General features: G+C 42.6%; 1 protein-coding gene and 1 long non-coding RNA gene across 2 annotated transcripts in view; one reads left to right on the top strand and one right to left on the bottom strand.

Annotated features, from left to right (window-relative positions):
* The window catches only part of LOC127143692 (uncharacterized), a 28,332-nt gene extending 16,913 nt beyond the window's left edge, over nt 1-11,419 (bottom strand). Inside the window, exon 1 of the long non-coding RNA XR_007815276.1 lies at nt 6,809-11,419. This is a non-coding gene — a long non-coding RNA (uncharacterized LOC127143692). The remainder of the gene's footprint in view (nt 1-6,808) is intronic.
* Nucleotides 2,937-6,036, top strand: LOC108896208 (thioredoxin-interacting protein-like). Its single transcript, XM_018695247.2, has 6 exons — nt 2,937-3,281; nt 3,560-3,635; nt 3,752-3,899; nt 4,032-4,391; nt 4,491-4,793; nt 4,895-6,036. The coding sequence occupies exons 1-6, from the start codon at nt 3,026-3,028 to the stop codon at nt 4,940-4,942; spliced, it is 1,191 nt and encodes a 396-aa protein (XP_018550763.1). The 5' UTR covers nt 2,937-3,025; the 3' UTR covers nt 4,943-6,036.
* Nucleotides 11,420-21,114: the final 9,695 nt, after the last annotated feature.

Below are 21,114 nucleotides of genomic sequence, written 5' to 3'. Positions count from 1 at the left end.
TCAACAGCCCCATTCTCAGTCAAGACACAAGCTGGCAACCTTCAACAATCAGACTGGACATGAGACACAGACACGTAATAGGTCCCCTGCCCCTCCCACAGAGGGGCGAGACCTGCCGGCTGAAATGAGGCGCCTGCGTCATTTGAGGTTGTTTTGTGTTGTGTTTTCAGTAGCATTGTGCGGGTGAACCAAACTCTACGACACAAAAATTCCTCTAAAAGTTTTATGGTAGAAAATTCTCCAGTGGGTGAAAGTTCACAATGAAATCTCATCAGATCCAAAAACAGCTTCTGGTCCAAGCCCCAGCAACAACAGTGGGTTGAGCAGATCACATTACACCATACAAACACATTACAAAAGAAACACCTGTGTAACTAGGAAGAAAAAATCCTGAGTGTCACACACATTCAAAAACTCCAAATGGAGTGTGAGGAACGTATTGTTGTGTGTGGGCAGTCAGCCAGGTGGACACACAGACAGGCAGCCCTGCCAATATAAAATGTTCAGCTCACACAACATATACACTAATTAACCTTGTTACCTAGGTATGTTGTATATATGTAGTACTGTGAAAAAGCTTTGTCATTTAAAGATTTAATGACCATCCATATTTATTTTTAGGCCTTTTTGATGAGATACAAACAGAAAAAAACAGGAAATATGTGCAGAAAAATTTTAAAAACACAATTTTCAGAACAAAATGGCCTCTACAGGCAAAAGTATTTAGTGTGACCTCTCTTGGCACTAAGCACATCGAACTCATTTGGGGACACTGTCTTAAAGATTCAGAAGTAATCTTCTGGTATATTTTACCAAGCTTCTTTCAGCACTTCCCTGCTTTGGATTTAGGCTGTCTTTTCTTTCTTTGTCTGTCCAGGTGATCCCATACTGCCTCTGTAATATTCAGGTGTGGACTCTGTGGAGGTCACTCCATGACTGTCTTATCAGTTGTTTTTCACTGCATTAGCAGTGTGCTTCAGATCATTATCATGCTGAAAAATGAAACCATTTCATATCAGGCACTTTACAGAATGAATGGCACAATGAATTAAAACATGTCTGTACTTTTCCGCATTCATGACCCCATCAATTCAGACAATATCACCAACAACACTGGTAGAAATACAGCCCCAAACCAGCACCGACCGTCTACCATGTTTCACCGAAGGCTGCAAACACTTATTCTTCCATCTCTCTCCAGCTCTTCTCACATATTGTCGACAACTGGAACTAAACATTTCAAACCCTCCATAATTCAACATCTTCATTCCAATCGTTGTGAGCTTTAGCATATCTTAGCGTTTTCACCCCGTTCCCCTTCTGCAAAAGTGGTTTCTTGGCAGCTAAATTTCCACATAGACCGTTCCTGATCAAGCTTCTTTGGACTGTAGAAGGGTCAACTTGGCATCCTGATGAAGCTTCCAGATGCTGAGCCAGGTCCTTGCTGGAACTTTTTCGGTTTCTCAAAGAAGAAACAGGGAAACTTCTCATCAGATTTTGAAAGTTTTCTTGGCTTTCCAGTCTTTTTTTTTTTTTTGTCCTTGACCTCTCCTGATTCTTCAGATTTCTTAATAACTGGCCAGGGTGTCATGTAAGTTGACAGTGTGCTTTACTGATGTTTACTCCCAGACAAAAGTCAATGGAATTAGCACAAACAGTGATACACAGTGACCCTGGAACTTTCAGGGCTCCAGGAGTCCATATTTCTTCCTCAGCCTGTGGGGATGCAGCCTTGCCATACAATAAGCATGGTACTCATACAGAGCAGGGTGGGTGGTATATACTGTAAATATTTGCCTTTAACACCAGCAGCACACTTATAAAACTCTAAGCTATTAGTTAACTGCTCTTTCCAAGGTCAGAAATGAACTGTTGAACTCAACATTGAAGTCAACATGAATGTGAAGTCCTCAGAATCACAGAAAGCTTTCACTCATACACGTCTCTGAAAACTCAGTCTGCTAATGTGGACTGTGTCGTACAGTTGAAAGCTGTTTCATCAGTTTCCCAGGTCAATTTTATCATTTGCCCATGACCTTCACCCATCTATTCTAAAAATATAATCTAGACATTTCACACAAACCTTATTTTACTGATGCAGTATAGCTGTATAGTATATGCACAATACTGCTTAGGTTGTTAATAATGTTAATTGTGAGACAGAATTGGGTAAATAGTCAATAAATGTAGTCAATAAATGCAGTAACATGTATACATTGTGAATGATTATGCAGAAATCTTTACTACTTACTGGAAGTATATGTACCAAGTAATAAGAGTTTAAAACATCTCCACAGTTAGTTCAGTCCGGGAGTCTTAAAATCATAAACCTAAACCCCCCCAGGCCACGTCTCTTTAGTCCAACCTGTGATAAAGGTTTGAAAATGCCCAAATGAATATTTATAATATTCAGAATTAAGTATCTTACATTCATACTACCAACTATATTCATTTACAATAGCCAACATCCACACTCCAATTTCTTTAGGATGTTATTCATAATTATTTCATATATGTTACATCAATAACCTTCAGTGTGAAATACTTAATGTTTTCTGTGGGTATGTGTGTATATTAACATTAACAGCAGGCCCTGTAGGTTTTGGGGTTCAGTGTCTGTGATGAGGTGACTGTGTGAGTCAGATGGATGCTGGTTTCCAGACCAACCCTTCCCTGGTTTCACTGTTTACTACAAATGTTCTGTTCTTTCTGTCTGCCTCTCACTTCCTGTGTTCACATTCGCTCAGCACGTCCTACATTCCCTCAGCCACGCGGTGTCCACGCGTCGGTTTCGGCCGCTGATTGGCTAGAGCTCACACAAACAAAGGTTTTCCACCAATGGCAGCGGTGTGCACGCGCTGAGCCATGCTGTTCATTCTGGCTTCTCGTGCCCCGCTGAAGCTCGTCATATAAAAACAGCGGCTCGCCTTTGTTTACAGCAGATAAGTCGAGATCGATTTGAGGACTACGGATCCACACCTCCGTTTTTCTTTATCTTTAGCTTGCGTACCTGCAGGAAGCAGTCATGGTGGCCATGACGAAGAGAATGAAAACCTTCCAAATTACCTTTACGGATCCCAGTAAGACTTTTTACTGCGGCGGGGACAAGGTGTCCGGTCGGATAGAAGTGGAGGTGAACGAGGTGACGCGAGTGTCCGCAGTGAAGGTCCTGGGTCTGGGCTGCGCTAAAGTGGAGTACGCTAAAGGCAAGCAGCGGTGCCGACAGGAGGCCGAGTACCTCCGATACGAAGAAGTACTGCGACTGGACGACCAGCCTACAGGTACGGACACTAAGCTCTCACACTGTCACAGTCTGAAACCAGCTTTGTTATTTACCAGCATTACCGGAATGAAGCCAGTATGAACAGCCACTCTGATGTAGTAAAGAAAGACACTGAAGCAAATAGAGGAGACTGAGGAATATTTATTTCACACGTTGAATCAAACCGCTGTCAGCAGCCACACCAGACACTCAGCAAAGCAACTTAATTACTCAAATAAGGAACATGTGCTTGTCATTTGACAGGGTAATTGAACGTATTTCATTTTCTCTTTCCAGACTCAGACGGATCTGTCGTTTTGAGGCCTGGCAACAAATACGAGTACTCCTTTGGATTTGAGCTCCCACAGCAAGGGTAAGGCAACATTTCTCAGCTCACATGATACCACAGGCCTGTGGATGTAAACCTCTTCACTGAGCAGTGTTTTGAGGAAAACCTTTGAGTGACACTTGTTCCGCTCCTTGTTATAGGCAGTTGGTGTCATCCTACAAGGGGAAGTTTGGCTATGTCCACTACTGTGTGAAGGCCCTGTTAGAGAGGCCACAGCAGCAGACGCTCGAGTGCAAGAAATCCTTTGAGGTGGAGGAGCCCCTGGATGTCAACACCCCAGACCTGTTGGTGAGTTCACTGACACAGCATAACACAGGGTTTATTTTATGGGCTTATCTTAGCTTAACATATTCATACATATACATTTAGTGCAGTGCTGCTGAGTTTGACATGGAGTCTTACTCTCCTGCGTTTCCTCAGTCTCCCACAGGTGGCATGAAGGAGAAGAAGGTCACCTGCATGTTCATCCCCGATGGCCAGGTGTCACTGAATGCAAAAATTGACCGGCGTGGTTTCTGCGAAGGTGAAGACATCTACATCAATGCAAAGTTCGAGAACACCTGCTCCCGCATTGTGATACCCAAGGCCGCCATCATCGCCAAACACATCTACCAGGCTAACGGCCGCACCAAGGTCTTCCGCCAGAAGCTGTCCTCAGTGAGAGGGAACCACATTATCTCTGGCATGTGTGATGCCTGGCAGGGGAAGACCATCAGGGTGCCAAAGATCAAACCATCCATGCTGGGCTGCAACATCATCCGTGTGGAGTACGCTCTGATGGTAAGCCTCTACCTTCAGCAAGTACCCAGTGGTTTTTGGCCATTCCTTTTGAAAACTGAAAATCAGTTTTAAAATATGTACCCATTATCCTTTTTCCAGATCTACGTCCACATCCCTGGTAGTGAGAAGCTGATCCTGGAGCTGCCGCTGGTCATTGGGACTGCCGGTCTAGGCAGCCGCAGCAGCAGCGTGAGCAGCCAGGAGGGCTCGGTCAGCAACGCCTCTCAGAGCTGGGTGTCCCTCAGGATGCCCTCTGAGCCGCCCAGCTACGCCGACATCACCCGCGACTGCCGCCTGGACCAGCCCCTCACACCTCTGCTGGACGACTTCGACGGAGACGACAGCCCCATCTTCATGAACACTCCAGCCTTCCAGTTCCCACCGCCACCTGTATACACTGAGGTGTGTGTCCCAATCAAGTTGTTTGAATAACTGAACATAGCATTCTGTAGTTAATACAAAGTTACCTTTGTGATAGTCTAACTAATAATTCTCCCCCCCAGGCAGAGGAGGAGTACAGTGGCAATGCTCGCATGATGCCAGTCTGCTGAAGTCCAGCAGGGATTCTGAGACTGTGGTCCAGCTCTCAGGGACCATTCATCTAAGGCACTTGAAAAGGAGCAGAAGGTCCAAACTCCAGAGGGAGACATGTCGGATGGAAAACTAAAGCCGAGACTGGAGGTGGACAGAATGATGCTTTCCGGTTCTGTTAGCTGTCTTCACCACGCTTTTCAGGTGGTAGATGTGGAGGTGGCACCATAGAGCCTGTGGTGCTCCCTATCAGAATAAGCTGTCCTTCCAGAGACTCTTTAACTGTCAGGGTCTCACTGTCCATTCGCAGCCACTTTATAATCTGTTAATGGGGCCAAATGTTGTAAGAGTCAGCCCAAAGCCTGCTGTGACATCTTTGCTTTTTTTTGGGTTTGTCTTTTCCTCATAATGCTTTGTCATTCCAGTCAAACCCTGTGTTTTTAAGGGATTTTGCTTGTGGAACCATCCATTTTACTGACAGAAGTCAGCTTCTGTTGCTGTAAAAAGAATTGTCTAATGTTGTTGCCTCTTGAGAATTACAGCATGTAGAATAATCGTCATCAGATGCTAATAGAATGTCATGCAGGATCCATATTTTCCTATGTACCAGTGTTTGAAAATATTCCTTTGTTTTATTGCACTTGATTGACGTATTTTGCTCCACTTCTGCCCACAAGAGTTTCTGTTTGTTTAGTTTGAACTGTGTTTGGCAGGTGGAGAGTGAATTTTTTTTGAAGTAAATCACTCCAAACTTGTTTGAACCTCACATTTAATTTCCAAACCCCAGTTTAGTGATTGGCTGTTTTTTGTTTTTTCTTGACACTGTTAGTGCCAAACGTGATTTGTACAGATGACATGCTCTGATACCATGGAACGCACCTTATTTGAGGATAATCATTGTATCTGTTCTGCAGTTGTCCTAGACGATATTTCACTGTGAGATCTCCACTGTGGTGATTTCACAACTTCTGTTCTTTCAGGGCATAAAGAAAATCACTGTTAAAGACTGATTTGTGAGAAAGTATGTTTGCAATGCATCCTTGATACTTCAAAGTATTTTTGTATGAAACCCTATGGGTTAGTTTTTTTTTTATTAAAGAAATGTTGAAAAATATCCAGTGTTTCTGCTCCTCCTTTTTAACTCAGCCATCAGGTTGTGGGTCAGCGAGGTGTGTGGAAGAGACCAGCAGTCTTCAGGACCACTGGGACCCTGTAGAGAGCATCATCACTGTAGGAATCGTGGTTATATCATGGCCTTAATCAGCCTTTTGACCTCCATACAGGCTTAAACACATAGGCCGCCACAGTAAAGCTGTCTTCCACAGAAGCGAGTCACAGCCTGTATAATATTCTGGTACAGTATGACCTCTCACTTTGTCACACAGGAAGACTACTGAGTGCTGAATATTCACCGACATACAGACCTGGAAACACAAGACGTTGAAGCATGATCTCCTGCTGTGACGTGTCCTCTTGTCCTCATTAAATGACGAGGACCAGTGTCCACAGACGTTCAGCTGAGACGAGATCCAGAGCCTGCGGGAGGGATCAGACGTCCCATCAGGCCACGGGGATGCACTGGATTCTCTAGGAGGAGCTGGAGGATGTGATTGGTGAGCTGCCAGGTGCCGTTACATAAATGGAGATGAGCAGCAGCTGCCCTTTGTTGGAGATGTGAAGAGAACATTCAGGGCTTCACCACCACCCTCCAACACACTGACTTCCTTGAAAGCTGACGGATTATTTTGGCTTTTACAACAGTTAAACAGTTAGTAATGAGACACTGGAGGAAAAGCATCCATCCTTCTAATGGAGAACAGACTAGAGCACTGTTGAAACCAGCATGGAATATACTGCATAGATCACTCCCCAGTGTCTGGTCAGACCTGTGTGAAATGGATGTTCATGGTACACCACGAGCGTGCGTCGCTGTGTGAGGTGGCAGGTAACATGAAAATGTTTCTGGATGTCTTGGAGCCTCACTGATGTCACAGAGACAACGGACACCTTTAATACTCCACCGAGGGGATGGAGCTAGCCACACACCCAATCAAGGATTGCTACATGCAACTAGTTTAGTTTTTATGAAATATGTGTATCTGAAAATACCAGTCAGAGGAGGTGTCCTCCACAACAGCAGAAACAGGGAAATCCTGTTTGTGGCTGAAAATCCAGCCAGTGTTCCTGCTGTGGGGTGTGCAGCCAGAGGCCTGAGCATGATTATTTTTCCCTTTAGAAAAGTCAGCTCTTTGCTCTGGGCTGCTGACATCAAGTAACTGCTGAGAGCAACAGATAAGGAAAGTGTTTATCAGTGAGGCGCTCAATGACGGGGGCTGCTGCGCTGGGCACGTATCTCCACCGCTGTAGGCCGGGCTGGGGGGGGACACTTCATTACGAAAGTTAGTACTGGATATTCATAATGTTCTAAGGACATTAAATTGTCAGTATGTTGCAGTTTATGACCATTTCAGCAGCAGTGTGACGTCACAAGAATGCCTCAATTCTGAATGTTCATTAGCAGCAAACTGTCATGTTTCCATTTGAAGTTGTCACTCTACAGAAGACACATGGTGAGGGCTGTGTACAATACAGTGGCAAGCGTCAACAAATGGAAAAACCACTCAGTGTGTGTTTGACATGTGCATGGAAAGTACTGCACAGCTGTCCACTGTCCATCTGCTTTCCAAGAAAGACTAACAGGGAGGAGAAACTGATCCTTTAAACCTCAGTCTCCAGTTTTCCATCACCTCTGATCCACAACTCCATCAGTACAAAACAACATTCTAGTTTAGTGGCCATGTGTGTACACCCACCCATCCACACACACACACACCACACACACACACACACAATGAGTTAGAGGAGTGTGTTAATTGGGTGAATAAGTAGGTGATTTCTTTCCGTTTCTTTGTTTGAGGGATCAGTAACACCCTTTTCTGTTTTCACCTGTGTCTGTTTGTGAGCAGGACGACACACAGGTACTGAACTGATCTGGGGGGATGGGAGTCATTCAAGTTTGGTGTAGATCCTGTTAAAGGGGCAGATCCAAGATTCTTAACATGGTGAGAGAGGGCATTTTTTTTTGACATTTTGACCTCAGTGGAGGAATGTGTTGTACTAGGATCTGAACAATGTGCCAGTGGCTTTCAGCGACTTTGGCTGTGTTGATGAAAATGGTTGTAAAATTTTGGCCTGGCTATGTATTTTGGCTATGCATTAAAAATCAACTTTGCTTTCAGTATATTGAAACTCTTTCTGTTTTTGTGCTTTTTCCCTATAAAAATGTAGGTATTATCACAGAACATAATGGCATTCATAAAAAATAAAAAAATATATATTGATGCATAATATTTCTATGGCAATCTTTAACTTTTTTTGTGTCCAAGGACACAGGTGGAGACCGTACATTCCTATATTACCTATAGGTGTTCAGCTGGGTGGAGATCTGGAGACTGAGGCCATAGCATGTGGTTGGTATATGAGGCAGCAGGCTCAGGCTCAGTGGCTGTGATTTCAATGAAAAATCAACTGCCTGATACAACAGGAAACATCTCTGTGATTCAGCTTCCTAATGTTAGGACAGTGAGCACAGCCTGAGAGTTTTATTCAGCAGAAGCAAACGTAACACTAAGTTACACAGACAGTCTTATGGTGACCATGACCTGGTTTACTGCATTTACTCTCCCAACTGCTGCGGTGGCTCGTTAGCTCGTCAGGATGTGAGGAGACGACTCGTGACTTAGCTGAAGACACAGCAGAAGAAGAAGAAAAAAAAAAAAAAAGTCAGAAGAAAATGACAGAAAACTTTGGGATGAGGTTGTTGAGTGATCAGAGTCTCAGACTGTTTTCAGGGCATCTCTGTTTGTACCTGAGCTGGCTCAGACCTGAACCAACCCTCAGTTATGCTGCTTTAGGCCTGGACTGCCAGGGGACTTCCCATGATGCACTGAGCTTCTCCCTCTCCCTCTCTATCTTTATATATATTCCTATCCTATAAATACATGTTACTAACTTGATATCTTTCCTTTCCCACAGTTTTGTGCTCTTTCCTCTCCCACTCTTTCTGCAGGTATTTCTGCTCCGGAGCTGTAGGACCTCATCTGTGATGAGTTAAATTATTAGTCCTACAGTGATGTTGTGGACCTATGATTAAGATGAATTAATGAATTAGACCACTTTATGTCACATGGTTTTGTTCTGTACATATATAGGTCAAAGGTCAGTGGATATATTGTGTATACTGTTATAACACAGCAGATACATCTTGTACTTTCCTTATGACTCATCTCTGGGTATCATCCCCAGCTCTGTAAATAAATCTGACACAACATGGTCTCATGCTTAAAGTTTGTATGTGGGAAGTAACACCATTGTGCTCATGGTACCAGCATGCAGCACGCCTCGCCCTGTTCTCAAACACGCTCTCTGATTGGCTGAGGCGATGAAGCACTCGCCTCCTCTTTGGCTGAAGCGATTGTTCACGAGGGTTAGCATTCGAGGACTGCATGCTCACACACACACACACTGAGCTGGTTTCCTCCAGGCATAGATTTGTTCATCCTCCCCTGTTTGTTCCATGAGTGCAGACTGTGATTCACTACAGGAAGTTCACTGTGCCAACACAGCAAGTTTGGTCATGAGCCTGAGGTTAGCTATGATACAAAGCGTGCTTCTGATAAACACACACATACTTACAGTTAATGAAACATTCATAAGGAAGCACTCGCTCTAAAAGAATCGAGTAATAACCCAGGTGAAGAGACTGGTCTGAGGCTGACACTTATTATCATTCCAAACAGCATTTACTGTTTACTGAAAACTGCTGATGCCCTTCTGTCTGTTAAATAAGTCAGTGTTCACACTGAATTTTCATTCAGGCCTTTAGAACCATCTCAGATGGACTCCACATGGACTCCAGTCAGTGTTTTCAAATCATTTTGCGACCACTCGTCATTAACTTACTGACATACTTCCCAGCATGCATTGTCCTTAGCTGGATTTGTTAGAGTCTAGATAAGGCTTCATGATGGGGACACCAGCGACTCAACAGTAAAATGTATTGTACTTTGGACACACACACACACACACACACACACAGATAAAAAGAGACAGAGTGGTTAAAACTGAAGCAGCAGAGGCTGAAGTGTCCCGATGTCTGGTCCTTTTCAAACTTCAAAACACTACACTTCCCACAATGCAGCTGGTCACAGTCTCTACCGACCCTGGCTAGATAAACGGCCACATCTGACAGAGGCTGACTGTCTGAGGTGAAACAGATTTTAACAGGAAGTATCTCAACATTTGTTCACTGATAATGATGAGCTCATACATGCCTAACATGTCATGTCACATACTGATGACAGGAAAACTCTTTGTGTCATCTGTCGCCTAAATTTGAAGTTTTTGAAATCACAGAAAGTCACAGAAAAAGAAAGAGAGAGAATGTGAACGAGGTGAGTTCCCATCAGCTGGATTGAGGCTGTGAAACCAGGCTGCGTGGTGTTATCAGAGGGTGGTGGTATAAACTACAAACAGAGCAGAAGAGGTGGAGGTCACAGATGAGTTGTTTGCCAACTTCTCTTTCAAACTGTGAGAAAATGAAGAAATAAAACCGACTGGTTCAGCCACCTACGAGAGAATAATGGAAAGGAAAGACTCCAGAAACAGAAACAGTCTCTTCCTCTTCTTCTTTTTTGCACAATTGTTTTTTTTTTGGAAACACAGCTACTGAACTCTGGCACAAAATACAGTGTGTCCAGCATTAATCCTGCTCTGCTCCCAGCTGAAAGGCCAGTGTAATTACAGTGTAATTACAGTTTGACCACATGTTGTCCAGTGTCAAGTAAACTCCTGTCTGTCATACTGTCCACTGTCACTCAGGCTTTATGAGGCCTGTCTTCTCTCTTAAATCAGATCAGGAAAGTACAGGGTCAGAACCTGAGGGACAACAAATTAAGGATCAGAGAGATGAAGTGGTTTTCATCAGAAATCAGCAGGACAACATCTGTACCAGCCTGGAGGTGTGCAGGACCAGGACCAGTGGGTAAAGAACAAATGAAGAAATAATATTGAGAGGTGTGAACAAAGTTCAGTTACTCTGAATACAGTTGTTTCATCACTCCTTCTCAGAAGAGCAGGTTTCCCTACTTCTCTTTCTCTGCTACATTCACAGAGAAAAACAAATTCCCCTCTTCATGACACCCATTCCTGAAAACCCCACATAGCACTGATTGGCTGAGGGCTGCTGCCATGCGTTCTGTGATTGGCTGAAGTCCTTGTACATGCGTGGGGCATGCACACAGGGCATGATAGCAGCCTCTGGTATGAGTCTGTTTCCAATGCAGTTATTGTCAGCCAGTTGGCCTCAGACATGCGGAACTTTCTGCACACTGCTGCATAGACTTATTTCACTGTGATCCTCTGTGTGTCTTCATCTGCTCCACATCTGTCTGTGAAAACTATTTCTTTGCTCTATATAAAAGGCATGACATAAACATGACTGTAATATGAACCACAGAGTGTCGACATCATCGTGTGATCGTCAGACTGAGAGTTGTTAACTTCAGCCTGAGGACCAGGACAGTCTGAGCCCAGACTGAGACACGGGGCCAGCTGTTCACTGGATCAGCAGCACACGCTCCACCTGCACGCAGCTTCTCCACCTGCGCACACAGAACACATGAACCAAGCAGCAGCTGAGTGAAGCAGTAAAATGAACAGATCTTGCACACTGTGTATGTGTGTGTGTGTTCATGTGAGGACAGGTGAGAGAGGAAGGAATAAACAGACTGAGGGAATGTGGAACGTCTGGCTGCACCTTCGGTTAAAAACCTGCAAAACAAGTTTTATCATGTGGACAGAGGAACCCCCACTTGACCTCAACCTCTCTGCTCCTCCCGCCCACTCAACTGTTCACCGTTTGCTAAGACACATTTAATGAAACAGATCCTTTTTCACTGGTTTCACATGATTTTGGTTCCCTTTTCTAAACAGTTAACACTGAATTGGATTAACTGTGTTAAACAAAAGGAAAATATTTATCCACAGATATGGAATATGGAAAAATCTGATGCATTACAATAAAAATGTTTAGTATTTTTAATCTGAGATGAAACTCTTGTTTCTTTCTTAGTCTAGTCAAAGTGCTTCCTGTAGGTCTGACATATGAAAAGCAACGCATGGGCACAGAAAGACCTGCACACAAGAGGAAACTCTTTTATTCTTTCTTTTATTATTTTTGAACTATCTTGTGCGGGGGCAGCCACCAGTTGTGAGGTGACAGATGAGAGGGTGAAAAATATGAAAATATGTTTTGAGCCATTAATCAAAAATACTCACAGTCTGTATCAGTGTCCTTGCTGCCAGTGCAGCCAATCAGCATCTCTCCCTCTCTGCTGTTTGGGTTATTTCATAGTTGAAAAAAGTGAAAAAGTATGTCAACAGTAAGCACTTGTGAAGGACAGGCCATCTTCTCCTCCTCTCTTCCTCTCATGCTGCTGGGTTGGTGCACAGATGTAGAATAATGAGCTGTCGATTGGGTGCTACTGTGCCTGTACAGAGACCTGACTGCATCTCTGGAAACCTGCACCTCAGCTCAGAGATATTGCACAGACACGAAATAATTCAAACAGGGAACTCCACCTAAAACCCTGAACTGTTGTTTCATACATTTCTGTGTAAATTAAAAAAAGGCAAATTACCTACCCAGTACTATTTATTTTAGCTGGTGGCTTATGCTTATGCTTATGTAGCATTAGCTAATCAGCTCGCCATGACCTGGCCATACAGTCTATAGTCCTGCCTAGTTAATTGAAAAGAATAACCCTGTATCACATGTGTTGCTAAGTGAATTAGCAGTTAGCAGTCCACTGGTCCCTTATGGCAACGGAACAGTGAGGTAACACTTTTATTTTCAAGGCGAGGACATGGTAACAGCATGTTTTGTGATTATTCACAGAAGTTCATGCACTTGGTCAGCACGGTGGTGCAGTGGTTAGCACTGTCACCTTACAGCAAGAAGGTTCTGGGTTTGAGCCCCAATGTGGGCCCCGGGCTTTTCTGTGTGGAGTATGTTCTCTCCTGGGTTCTCCAGCTTCCTCCCACAGTCCAAACACATGCAGGTTAACTGCTGACTCTAAATTACCTGTAGATGTGAAAGACAGTGTGAATGATTGTTTGTCTATATATGCTGGTCTTGTGATGGACTGGTGATCTGTACAGGGTGTACCCCGCCTCTCGCCCAATGACAGCTGGGATAGAAAATTCAACACTCACCTGTGTTGACTGGTGTTAAATTTTAACTGAGAGAGCTGCTGGAACTCTGTCATAGTGTGAAGTATTTAACACTTTCAAAATGTAGTTTAACTCTATGTCATGTGGACCTTTCAAGTGTAGAATTTAAGGTTGAATTAACACTGCTGATTTTGCTGTGTAATCAGGGAGCTTTAGAGGTGGTGGCTGGTGTGTCTTTAAACTGCAGACAGAGCCAGACTAGCTGTTTCTTCTGCTTCCAGTCTTAATGATAAGCTAGCCTAACCACAACCTCGTAGCTCTGGTTCTGTACTGAACACACGTGAGCTACGTGTCCATCTGAACATCTCTCAGAGAGAAAGTGAACAGGCGTACCTCCAAAATGCTGAGCTAGGGTCACAAAGCAAAAGACTGGAGAGCTGAGGATTCATGAAAACTTCAGTTAGAGAACTATTTCACCAGCCCAGTCCAGTACTGTTGTAATAGTTGGCATAAGGAAAACAAAAGGATCAAATGGAGATGAGACAAAGTCAGTGGTGACGTCTGCACCTTCATTTACACAAAGCTGTTAAAGCTGTATAAATCTCCACTGTTACTGCACTGGAGTTATATCAGCTACAACTGTTGCACGTCAGTCTCCTGCAGCCTGTGCGTATTGTTGTTGTTTTTGCATACAGCTTTCTGTACGTTTGACGTCTTCCAGCTGCTGCAGGTCTGCTTGTCCTCGAGGCAGAGCTGGGTAAACGGTTAAATAACTTCACGTTCCACACGTTAACAGTGTTCCACACAGCACCCGCCCCGCCCACTGTCACATCGTGTACCGTAGTAACACGGCTGTCCTCAGACATGTTGTTTATAGCCGCACTTCCCGGGTCACATGACTGCTTTTGTGTTGTGTAATGTGTTTTCCTGCTGCAGAGTGACAGGTGTTTGTGTTTCTGCATGTCTGCAAAGAGTTCAGAGCCTGAAGACTTCATCAGCGTGTTTCAGTGAAACCAGCTCATGCACTATGATTTCCAAAGGACAGGAACCATGATGTCAAAGAACCAAACAGGCAGGGGGAGGAAGAGGAACTTGATTTCCATGCCAGTGTGTTTAATGGACATGAACATCCCACCTGGAAATCCTGGAAACATCCTTAAAACTGAGTGCATGTCTGTTTTGGAAAACCCTAACAGTCATGTTTAAACTTTTTTGAAAACCATACTTGCTTCCTGTCTTACTCAGAGTCAGATGAGATCTGCTGTGTGTTCAGTAAAGGCCTCCACATAGGAAGTGCTGATTTGACACAGTGGTCACAGTTTCATATGTCACATGACACACTCTGAGTGTCACACACATTCCTAAATGACTCCTTGTATTATCCCAGTTTGGGCCCTCAGGTCCAATAAACAGGAGCCACATGATTCTTTTAAATGAAGAGAAGTACAACAGACAGTATTAACATAAATCACAAACATTTGTAAAGCCATTTATCAGCTGAATGTAACCGCTTAACCCCTGCATTGGATGGAACGAGGACTACCTTAAAAGACTCGTTGGAGGCATCTTAAAGGTCTAATCTCATCTGACTGCAGGCTTCATAAACAAGAGCATTTCCAAAGATGGTGGTGGAGGCAGTAACAACATTTGCTAAGTTGAAATGGCAGCACAGCAGTGCAGTGTTTAGTGCTGTCACCTCAGGCTGGAGCCTGCTGGTTGGCCCAGCCTCTGTGTGTGGAGCTGACATGTGTCATGGTCAGGTGAACTTGATAGTTCAAACTGCCAGTTGGTGTTTATGAGACATGTTTGGTTAATCCTGTCCCTCATGCTGGTGTTATGCTCCTTCAAACATGAAAACACTCCTCAGACAGCCTTTCCCTCTTTCAACTGGTTGCTTGAATCAAATGTATCTTTGCTTAACTCTGCCATCTAGTGGTCGGTAAAGGACCCATCCACCTGGAATGAACTCAGACTTGACCAACTCAGGCCTAAAAACACTGTAAAGGACCAAGTCTTGAGTCACAGTTTGTCTTTTGCAGCACACTGAAAATAAATGTGGAACCTGTTGTCTCTAATATAGATTTATATTATATATATATTTTCAGAGTTGGAAACTTTCCATGGGAATTAATGGGAATATATGGAAATTAATGAGAATTAACATGAATAAACAGGAATTTGCAAAATCACAGGTTAGCCTATAACAGGGAACTTAAATGCAGTTTAAAAAATCCTGCAGCATAATGTTGGTTAAAACAAGCAAAATCTGTGTAAATTCAGTTGAGTTTCTCCCCTGCACTGGTCATTCCTCCATCACATATTCAACAATCCTGCTCACTACAGCCACACTACTGCATCTGAGCTCACAGACTACATCCAGCCAAGTAAGGTTTGATGGTATTACTAAGGTAAATATATTTGATGTGTGTTACCTAACACCATTTCATTGACAATTTGAGTCTGGTTCTGCTCTGCTCTGGAGAGAACTTCTGTTGTGATTTGACGCCATATAAATATAAATGGACTTAAATTCAAGAGGCTAGCTATCATGGTGCTAGCTAGCTCAACTGCCATACTGTTTCTTCTTCAGTTTTCTGTTTGTACAGACTGTAGGTTATAGTTTGATTTAGCAGCTGATTGAGGAGAGTTCATCTACTCATCTAAGCTGTTTCTATTTATTTATTCAGCATCAATTATAAAATATTTTTCCAACTTGGAATATTCCCAAAATTCCCCAGCGTAACTTACCATGGAAGGTTTCTGGAAAGTTTCCAGAAATTTACTGGAAATTTTCCACCTCTTTGCCACCCCACTTAAGATAGAAAAGGAAGTCTAAATCTGTGCAGCAGACATGGAGGTATCCGGTCTTTTAGTCCCTAGGATGAGTCAAGCTCCTAAAACAGCCTATTAAATACCCAAACCAGATCTTGCAGTAGCAAACTACTGTGTTCAGTGAATAAGATCTGTTCATTCATCCACACTTCTGGGCTGATCTGGCTTGCTGTTAGATAATTACTTCATCAGCTAACAAACCAACAGCAGATCCTGCAGTGAAGTTACAGCTACCTGCTGCAGTTCACTTAACGGCCACAGGTGTCAGTAAAACAAGAGTTTTGGATTTCTACATACAGCGCCTTTAGTTGCTCAGTCCACGTAACAGTCTCCTCTAACAGCCCTGCATTAAATCTGCTCTTCACCAAGCTCCTGATGTTCAGTTTGTGTTGTGTTTGAGAGCTGATTAACTGTACACTGAGAAGTAGTAATCATTTATTTTAAAGTTGGACTTGGAAAGTTGGAATTTGTTATTGTTGTTGACAACAGAGTCGGTCCTGTTACAAAAAGGTTAATGAAGTCACACTTGGAAGCAAATTGTTTCAACCTTTATTAAACATAGCTTGCAAGAGATAAATATTACAAAGTTATTTCCTCCAAAATTAGCTTATTTTTTCAATCAATGCATAATTGTCAATCAACTGGCAGTATTCAAACAGCATTATTTTCTTTTACTTTTTTGAAGACCGTTAAATATCAAGTATGTGCAAAAGGTCAGGATTGATGTAAGCAAAACAAAAAGGACTTCAATTAATCTCCGGTCAATTTCATCTTCTGTTTCTGCTTCCCAGATGTTTATTTCAACATTGTCAACATTATGCAAAAAGAAATGCTTCTACAGGTAAATTGAAAATTGATAAAATTGATTCTGCAATTAAATGTTTCCCTGCATTAGCAACAACTAATAGAAGATAAAGCCAAACAGTAGAGGACCATACATGATGTTTGTCAGTGTTGGCAGGAAAAGATCACTGATTCAGCGTCAGCTCATCAAGGGTCAAGTGGCATTAAACAAAAATACACCTTATAATGTCAGTCCAGGGTTCCACTGATGGAGGAGCTTATTGGCATAGACTGAAATATTTAGTCCCGAACTTCACTATAAAATTAACTGTTTTGTTGCCAATAGTGTTGCATCCAGAGGGCAGCATGTGAACCATGGGGAAAGGCTTGAAGCCTTTTGAAATTGTTTAATTTGTTTACCTTTTTTTTTTTTAAAACACAAATCATGGATACATTAATGACCATTTATCACTGTCTGTTTAGTAAGTCACGGATATCTTGCTCTAGATTTCCAGACATTCCATTAGGACACTGGAATGAAATGGTTGGTTCATACAGATGATGTAGTTTGGCTTTTTTAATTTGTCCAGATGCTGAGCTCTCTGTGCTGCTCACAGCACTGAGACGACCAGAATCAGTGTTCAGTTGAGTCATTGTGAACAGCTGGAACTTTCTTCAGCCAAAGAAACTGTCCTCACGATTCTTGTTCTGTGGATTCCTCACAGCAGCAGGACACTGGAGACCACAGACTTTGGAAAAAAAAAATGTCACTGTATCAATGCTGTGAGCAGCACAAACAATTCAGCTTCTGCTGATCAGTTCAGCAAATTCCAAGTCGTAGTGGTTCATAGGAGACCAGTGGCTGTGGTCAGCAGTAATCTAACATAGACGTGATTTATAGTGAGCATGGTTCTTATAGTGAGAGGCCAGTATCTGTAAACTGATCCACTGACCAAACTATTAGATCTGGAGGGTCCATCTAATTCAACACACACAGTGAAACAAAGTGCTTTTATCTAGAGCATGTTCAGGGAACCATTCTGTAAGAAACAAGGTCTCCTCAAGTTTCCAAGATCCAAAAAGAAAACATAAGAAATGTTCAGGTTTCAGATGTGGCTGCAGACCCCGTCGGAACCAGTGAGCACTTTCCTACAAACTCTGACTAGTCCAAAACCAAAGCAAATGCATCCAGGGAGACCGCTTCAACAAGCAGAGGAGGGAAAAAAAGAATCCCAAACATTTTGCACATTAGTTACACAATAATACACAGTGATCACAAAACGAAATGACAAGCTTCACAATATTCATGGCTTTTTGTTTGCTTTTCTACACAATATACAACCATTTAATTTCTTTTTTCAGTACAAGGGAGGAAAAAATGCTTATTTACAATAAGTCATTATTACTTCAAACCTAGCAAATATCGTGTCATTTATTTCATAGTCAATACATTTGTTTATTTTTTTAAACTGCAATAGAAAGAAAACAGAACTCAATTGAGACATCAGAAAAAGAATGACTTTTGAAATTTAAAAATTGACGTTTGAAAAGAATCTGCAGTCCAAATACAAAGGTGTGAGGATGCATCTGCAAAAGAGCGAGAGACGGGAGCTTTTTTTTTTTCCTTCAACTTCAGCTTGGCAGCAAAAGGAGATGCGTGACACAAACATTGTAAAGTAAAAAATTACCCCAGACATTAAAAATTCATGAAAATATATCTCTACATCCAATTTCAACGGTTCCACCAAAGGGAAAACTGATTCATGTTTTTATATAATAAAGAGAAATGATGTTTTCCAAGTGTAAACTTCAGTTTACATCTCTGAATCTAATCCTAGGTAGTTTCATAGTTGTGGCCTAAGGCTTCCGTTTCACTGGGCTGTTTATCATCGGATCGCTTTGACGCACTGACGGGTAGATCTGGATTCCTCAAACACACACCAGAACACGTCCATCTGACAGTCTGGCTGGAAAAAACACCACCAACCAACCACTGTGCACATGTGTACAGTGGAAGTGTAACAGTGCAGGGGGGGGGAGTGTAACAGTTACACAGAAATAAACAGAGGCTGTGCAGTTCCACCAAACATTTCACAACAGTGCACAGCTCCATCACTGACTGAACAGGCTGTGGCTTAGGATCAATTTAATGACATTATAGACACGATGAACAATTTGCTGTAGTACTGTAGTGCTTTAGTACTGTAGTACTGTCTTGGGTTTGTCCTAAATGGTCTTGGCTAAGAGCCTGTGCCTCACTAGCCTTGGTCAAACTTTCTTTCACCGATCTTTCAAAAAGGCTCAAACTATCATATTCTGCTGTGGGACTAGCTAAAAACTATTATTTAGTAAAAATGACAGGTTCCCTGTTAAAAACATTAACTTCAGATTTTATTAGTAACCTGAAGAATCCATACTTAGTTTAAAACACAGATTCAAAACCTTAGTATCTTGTTTTAGCGTGTTTTTTTCGCTTTTTTACGCAGAGGCCAACAGTGACAGATACACTGAGCAACGAAAACAAGCACAACAGATGTGAACCCTTTGTTAGCTATCTTAGCTAACTAGCTGATGGGCTAATTCAACAAAGCAACTGAAATGAACACTACTGCTGCTAGCTTCTACTACTGTACAGACATTAGTTATGTTCAAATTAAAAGCGCTGACAAGACTGGCCAGTTCCACACACACTCTCTCTCTCTCACTCACACACACACACACACTCTCTTCCATATGAAGTGCTTTAGCTTTTTTCCCCATTTAATTTTTAGTGAGAAGCTAAAATGTTTACTTTTAGGAGTTTTTAACTGTGACCTTGGCTTCTCTTGCTTTTTAGCTTCATCCTGCTTGTTTGCAAAGGAGAAGCTTTAACAGTAAGAGTCCACAGCCACGCCAGCTATGTGGTTTTACTTAGCATAGCAGCGCTTTGAGCTAAATGCTAATGTCAGGAGGCTAACATGCTCACAATGACAACGTTAACAAGGTTTGTAGCAGGTATAATGTTTACCATGATTACCATCTTATTTTAGCATGTTTGCATGTTAAGATTTGCTAATGAAGACCAAACACCAAGTCCAGCTGAAGCTGAATGTTATTGTTTTTTTCAGGTATAGTTTTTGGTGAAAAACTAAAGTAGTGGACAAAGTCAAATTTTAGAACATCAATGTCTTTAAAAAGCTGCACAGAGGATTAAACATTAAAGACTGAGTCCAGAATGAAATAATGGAAGTGACTGTGTGTAATGTAACCAGACATGTGGTATAAAAAAGTTAACTACACAGAAACTTAGAGATCAACATTTTGTTAGAAACACATCAGCTGTTGCCCAAGAACTGAAGGAATCCAACATGGCTGCCAGAAGGTGTGTTAGTCCATCTGTAAGCCTCTACGACAGTGTTGTTCTCATGCCAATGATGAACCTGTGCCATGACGTTTCACCACATCAGTCTGGATGTTTGCCTGGAAGATGTCTGATGTGGACTGGACTTTCAATCAGACATCATCCTAAAATGAGTCACTAGAACAGTCTTTGCATGGTATGCTTCTGAGTCAGAGAGATTTTACAGATGAAGGGGTGACAGTTTGAGACTTTTTGGAAGCTGAGGCTTTCCCCTGTTTGTCAGACTGAAATGTGGTGGGTGGTCAGTTCAGACCTGTGTCAGCTACCTGGTTCACCCTGTCTCCAACCCAAACTAACTTCACAGCCTCTGTAAGGACTCACCATATTCATGAAAAATACTGCACACTGACTGAACACTGCTTGAAATGCTTGAACTACGAACACTGGGAGCCAGCACTCCTGAGGAAACCAGTGACGAGTTGTAGGTTCATTTTACATCGGAATAAAGTTTGGATGACTGACAACCAATACCAAGTACTGCATACTTAGGACTTGACCGGAACACTTCCTTCCTGTTAAGGTTGTGCAACAGTACACTCAGATGGAAGTCAAGGTGTATCTCTGTGTTAGCCCTGTGGTCTAACCTCATCAAGGCTGATTCTCCTCCCAACACAACTAGATCATCTATCACAAGAAACATTAGGTGGTTTTCTCCTTCATGCCAGGGTGACACATCCCATCTACTGGTGGGATATACAGAGGAAACTCTTGGGATAGTGCTGCCTCTAAATGACATATATACACAACAGACTGAACAGTTCAGTGGATGAAATGTGCAAATCAAAAGCAATGTCATTTTAGGTTTCTCTGTGGCTGTGATAAACAAAGCCGTGCCATGGGCGTCCCACATGACAAGCTAATATCTGAGGAGAAAAATCCACATTAGTCTGAGCATCATCTCTGAATAAGACGGTGCTGGTTTGTGTTGCTGCAGCGGTGTGTGAC

This window comes from Lates calcarifer, linkage group LG3, assembly GCF_001640805.2.
Source record: "Lates calcarifer isolate ASB-BC8 linkage group LG3, TLL_Latcal_v3, whole genome shotgun sequence".
In the NCBI taxonomy this organism is placed as follows: Eukaryota; Metazoa; Chordata; class Actinopteri; family Centropomidae; genus Lates; species Lates calcarifer.
This window is presented reverse-complemented; position numbering and strand designations above follow the sequence as displayed.

What these genes read in the sequence shown, in the direction of transcription:
- LOC108896208 (XM_018695247.2), top strand. Translation starts at nt 3,026, where the DNA reads ATGGTGGCCATGACGAAGAGAATGAAAACCTTCCAAATTACCTTTACG. An exon ending in TCAACACCCCAGACCTGTTG is followed by an intron (nt 3,900 to 4,031) that starts GTGAGTTCACTG and finishes GCGTTTCCTCAG; the next exon opens with TCTCCCACAGGTGGCATGAA. An exon ending in CGCCACCTGTATACACTGAG is followed by an intron (nt 4,794 to 4,894) that starts GTGTGTGTCCCA and finishes TCTCCCCCCCAG; the next exon opens with GCAGAGGAGGAGTACAGTGG.